At 33.7% G+C, this 6,000-nt stretch overlaps 1 protein-coding gene across 4 annotated transcripts in view; it reads left to right on the forward strand.

Annotated features, from left to right (window-relative positions):
- The first annotated feature begins 4,335 nt into the window (after positions 1-4,335).
- Positions 4,336-6,000, forward strand: part of LOC110018104 (pentatricopeptide repeat-containing protein At4g21065-like) — an 11,136-nt gene continuing 9,471 nt past the window's right edge. For all 4 annotated transcript variants that reach the window (XR_002293334.1, XR_002293335.1, XR_002293336.1 and 1 more), the window contains exon 1: positions 4,336-5,993. Coding sequence is in view for 1 of the 4 variants with exons in the window: in XM_020715345.1 (XP_020571004.1) it covers positions 4,398-5,948 (1,551 nt within the window). In the remaining 3 variants the exon portion in view is untranslated. The remainder of the gene's footprint in view (positions 5,994-6,000) is intronic.

Consider the following 6,000-nt stretch of genomic DNA (forward strand, 5'->3'; position numbering starts at 1 on the left):
TATCCTTCATCCTAAAGAGAAGGTGTGTGACATACTTCATTTTCCAAGCAAAATGGTCAATTCTAATAAATATATTTTTGATTTTAGTCTTATGGAGCTTAATAATCATGCATTTGCATGCAGTTGGTTTAACTAAAAAAAATTGAAAAGAATATATCCATGAAACGATTTGAGCAGCTCCAATGTCATACAATATCAAAGAGTGTCACCTTAGATCATTTTATCACACTAATTGGTGACCCAACTAGGAGAGTAGTTGTTTCATATTTGATACTTAGCAAATGCCAAAATTGAACTTTTGGTTTGCTTTTGTTACGTATGCCATAATTTTCTTTTTTTTGTTTTATACATAGTTATGATATGTTTTCTGTTTGGATTTTGTACATTCCTCCTTTTACTTGTATATAATGCTCCTGATTATTTTGTTTGTAAGTCCTGTTACAGATGGACACAGGTGGTGCTGGTGATCAGCAACCTCAACAACCACGTGTTCTTCACACTATAACAAATAATTACAACTACAGGAAGAAGAGTATGTCTTCTTTCACACTTTTTGTTGTCGTCCCACCTTTTTTGCTGCTGCCACATTTGAGTTTTCTCCCGCACAAATTCGACAACCAACCCGGCAGGTGAATGTAAGAAAAAAATTGATTTTTTTAATATGTATTTTGACTCTTAATGTTTAAACGTTCTTCACACTATAACAAATAATTACAACTGCAGGAAGAAGAGTATGTTTTCTTTCACACTTTTTGTTGCCGTCCCACCTTTTTTGCTGCTGCCACATTTGAGTTTTCTCCCGCACAAATTCGACAACCAACCCGGCAGGTGAATGTAAGATAAAAATTGATTTTTTTAATATGTATTTTGACTCTTAATGTTTAAACACATAATTAATAATTGTCTTTTATTATGTAGGAGAAGTAAGAACAACTCCAGGAGAGGCATTTGGCCTTCCAGACCCCGAGCACTGTGGCAGTAGTGGTAGTTAGTCAGCCACTACGCAATCTAAGTTCAAGTTGTGGTTATAGGCGGCAGAAAAGAAAAAGGTCAAGATCTCTCGTGCTTCTGTGGGTGGCACGAACTTGTCACACTCAAGTACTGCGGAGCTTGCCAGGCAGGTCACTACTTTGATTGAGGAGGTTTACTAGATACATGAAGACCAATAGAGAATTGAGTGGAGTATGGCATGTCTAGCAGAGATTATAGAAGATCGTTGGGGCAAGCGAACGGTGGGTAGCTTAGGATGAAGCGGAGGAAGATGCGTAGGAGGATTAGAAGGGGTTTTTATGTATTTTTAATTTCTAAAATGTTTGAACTTATATTGAAGGTGCAGATGTAAAATTTTAATAATTTAGATTTGTGACAATATCTCCTTTTTTACTATTGATATATTTAAGAACTTTGATCTGTGATATGAAAACAAGCATAATGTGTTTTAAAAATAAAATAAAAAAATAAAAAAGATTAAAGAAATGCTATTATTTTGTTTGTTTTTTGTTTTTTAATTTTTTTTTTTAAAGTAATAGAAAACAAAAAATTATCCCAAACAAAGCTTTTGATTATGCTCATTGTTGGTGCCTTCAAAGCCAATATTAATATTGTGAATCCTACAAGGATTAAATCTCCTTACATTTCTTAAGTTTAATTTCAAAGCTACTACTAGTCAAATGAACAACAAATCATTACTTGATGAGCTATATTTTGCCATTGAAGTTGAAGTGTTAAAATATTACTCTTCTTCCCATTCTTACTCATAATTATGCGGGTTTTGAGGAACTATAAAGTTCATGATGCCGTAATTAATACTGAAGAAAGTGTAAATCATGATGTTGAAACTTCATAAAAAAAAGTTCCTTATATGAGTATAAGAGTTGTTATTTATAAATTGAAAATAAGCTATAAATATTTTGAATTATATTCACTACCAAAACTCAAATAATTTAAATGCCATAACTATAAATAATTTAAAGTGCATTATTTTATTAAAAAAGAATTGAGTTGATTAAAAGAGCTTTAAATGCTAGATGAAGTATTCCAAATCCATGATACCTTAGCTAAAAACTCCTAAAATAAGATGAAATTCTCCCAAGATAATTCATTCTTGAGAGATTTCATCCCAAGGCCTATATTTCTTGAGTAGGATTGAGCTTGATTCACAAATCAATATTGGGATGCAATCAAGCTAATGATTAAAGGTTAAGGAATACACTAGACAAACAATGCCACTATAATTAACACAAGTGATACATCATCAAAAGATTTATCCAATTAGGCATGAAACTTGATGCAAATTTTAAATTAGAAATTTTTTAAATTAATTTCAAAATAATATGTCTAATTTTAATAAATTTATAGTTAAACTAAAATATCTAAAGTTGACAATTCTAATGAAAAAAATGATATGATCCAAATCCAAATAAGTAAATCAAGCACTTGAAGTGTATTTAACAATTTTGGGACATTAATTAAAGGATCAAATAATTTTCAAATCTTACAACATGCGGCCAAATCAACAGTTGTGACTAGAGAAATTCAACAAATGTATTTTGTAGTTTTTTTTTATATTTTTTAAAATAACTCCCAAAAAAAATTATAAAATTGCTCCAATTCGACATGAAAATGACTTAGACTTATGCTTGGAGACTTAAAATTTTTTTAGCATTGATCTGACATTTGACATTGATGATTAGTACTTGTCACCGTCATCTTTTGATTATATTGTCCAATTATCATTTCCCGATAATCATCATTTGACCATCCCCCACTCAATTGTTATAGCCTATGCACAATCATCTGACCCTCGTTGTTTAACCAATATTACGCTATTGTCATTGTTTAATCTTCATTATCCAACTAACATCATTTGATCACCAGTATCACCCTTACACTACTTCAAGATCTAATACAACAATATGAGACAGAGGCTTGAATGCAGTACTTTGTAATTTTATAATCTTTATTTAAATAAAAGTGCATAACTTAAAAATTTTACTTATATAACGAAACACCGGTTATGAGTCAACAATTTTTTATAGTTTTAAAACATTTTATATTAAAAAATTTAATGGCTTTTGAGGTGTTCTCACTCTATTTTTTTAATGTCCATATAGAGTTCTCATGCAAAACTATGGTGCAAATCTTTTAATGGATAACTATATGACACTAAAGTATTATAAATGTTAATATCAAACTTTAGGCGTTAGAAATGTAAATACATTAGAATTGTGTTGTATGTATGCAAATTTTCCTTCTTTAAAATACTTGAAATATCTATTAAGTTTATTCATTTATTTTTTAATTCTTTTACTTGGATTAATTTTTTAAATTATCTAACTTAAAAATTAGTGGTATTTGTCTAATAATCCTTAAAACCTATTAATATATTGCGAGGTACTTTAATGAGAGAAAAAAAAACTCTTAATTGCAATTAAAGTGATTTTCCTAATTAAATTTAATCAATTATGTAATCAACAATGCTCAAATATCAAAATTGAGAATTGTTGACTTTAGAGGTAAGGAAAAAGTCTATAATTAATTTTTATTTTCTAATGCATCAAATATAAATCAAAGAAATTAGAAAGGGATAATTCCATACAAAGCACATGAAACATTGATATTCCACAAATTGATTGCCCATGTGATTTTTTTGAACTCAGAATCAATATTTATGCATGCCACCATGAAAATACTGAGACTTTGTTAAAAATGAAAAATATGGATTGAGGTTTTATGATAAATTTTTTATGTTTGAGTGATAATTTGAAAAAATGGATGAAAGAAAAGGGTTGACTTATAAATAGCAAGTTTTATGTGAAATGTATGTAATTGCCCCACTAAGAAAATCATATATTTTTAATATAATTGACTCACAAAAGTAAAGATTAAATATAATAGATAATTATTTAGGGAGTAAAGATCGATTGAAAAATATAAATGACTCACAATGTAAACTGCCTCATTTACAAAAAAAATTGCTTCTGAAGTTCAGACGATATTTTTAATAATCATCACAACACAATGTAAACTGTCTCATTTACAAAAAAAATTGCTTCTGAAGTTCAGACGTAAGCTGCGTTTAGACAATAACTACGATCTACCATAAGAAGCAGAGGAGAAAAAAAAATAATATTTAAAAGAAATTATTTGCTAAGAACACACCGAAATAGGTAATTATTTCAGATTATATCCCTCATTAAATTATGATTATATTGAAATTTAATAAGATTATATCCCTCATTAAATTATGGTAAAAAAAAAGAGAAAAAGGAGGGAGCAAAATCTCAAATTGCGCATATTGGTGAAAAGAAGGAGGGAGCAAAATCTCAAATTGCGCATATTGGTTTCAGTGCTTGCAAGGCATAAATGGTGCTTAAAAGAAGCCTTTTTGGTTAAGAATGATTGCATTAAAAAATTTGAACCCTAGGAATTTGCTCAGAAAAATCTCACCTTTCTCTCTTCTCAGTGTAGCCATCCATCATTACTCGAGCCTTGAAGCAACCAGCACCAGAGAAGAAGAACACGGCAAATTTGCGTTTCCGAGCTTCCACTTGCGGGAACAAACGCTCGTCTCTCTCTTCCATCCATGCTCCACCATGCGTGAGCTCTCCCAAATCCACGCTCTCATTATAAGATCGGGTTTCGCTCAGCATGTCTTCGTGGTCGGCCGCCTCATCTCTTTCTGCGCTGTCTCCGAATTCGGCTCAATGAAACACGCCAATGATGTCTTTGAAGACATCAACTTCCCGGATGCCTTTATCTGCAACACTATGATTCGAGGCTTCGTGAGAACGGGGAGCGAAGTAGAGGCTATTGACTGCTTCAAGAGGATGAGAAGGGATGGGAAGCAAGCGGATAACTTCACCTTCTCCTTCCTTCTCAAGCTCTGTGGTCAGTTATTCATGGTCGAGCTAGGGAAGCAGGTGCATTGCTCTCTTCTTAAAGATGGCTACGAGGTCCATACCTTCGTGCGGAACACTCTCATTCATATGTACGGCATGTTCAGAAATTTGGCCGCTGCACGCCACTTGTTTGACGAAATGCCTGTGAAGGATTTGGTGTCTTGGAACGCTCTCATTGATGGCCTAGTTCATTGTATGCAGTATAAAGAAGCGTTGAGAATGTTTGTGAGAATGCAGGAAAGTGGTATTGCACCAGATGCAGCCACATTTGTGGTGGTTCTTTCTTCCTGTGCAGAGTTTGGTGAGTTGGGTTTTGGTCAGCGGGTTCATTCCAAAATCAGCACTTGTGTTCTGGATGAGTTCATCTCTGTATCAAATTCACTGATTGATATGTATTCCAAGTGTGGGGCTATTGACTTGGCAGTCTTGGTTTTCCAAAGGATGAAAGAAAGGAACACGGTGTCATGGAATTCAATGATACTAGGACTTGCAATGCATGGCCGTGCACGTGAAGCATTGCAGCTATTTGAAGAATTGCAGCTGACAGAGTTTGGTGAGCCCAATGGCATTACCTTTCTTGGTGTTCTTTGTGCTTGCAGTCATGGAGGTTTGTTGGAAGAAGGAAGAAGATATTTCCATTGCATGAGAAGGGATTATGGAATTGATCCTTCAGTGCAGCACTATGGATGCATGGTAGATCTTCTTGGGAGAACTGGGCTGTTAGGGGAGGCCTATGAGGTTATAAGAAGCATGCCCACAGGGGGGAATGCTGTGATGTGGAGGACATTGTTAGGGGCTTGCCGAGTTCATGGGGACCTTGAGATGGGGGAGAGTGTTAGGAAGCATCTTATTGAATTGGAGCCTGACCATAGCAGTGACTTTGTTCTACTTTCGCATATGTATGCAATGGTTGGAAGATGGAATGATGTGCTTAATGTTAGAGAGGATATGCTGGGGGTTGGAGTTCAGAAGCCACAGCCAGGAAACAGCTTTATAGATTCCTTTCCTTGTGGTGAGATTCCAGCAACTGCATTTGGCATACCATAGAAACAAAGGCTCGGCTTCTTTTCTAGAGATTTGGAAAATTTCGAAGTAAGTG

The sequence above is a fragment of the Phalaenopsis equestris genome, unplaced genomic scaffold (genome assembly GCF_001263595.1).
Source record: "Phalaenopsis equestris unplaced genomic scaffold, ASM126359v1 Scaffold000002, whole genome shotgun sequence".
NCBI lineage: Eukaryota > Viridiplantae > Streptophyta > Magnoliopsida > Asparagales > Orchidaceae > Phalaenopsis > Phalaenopsis equestris.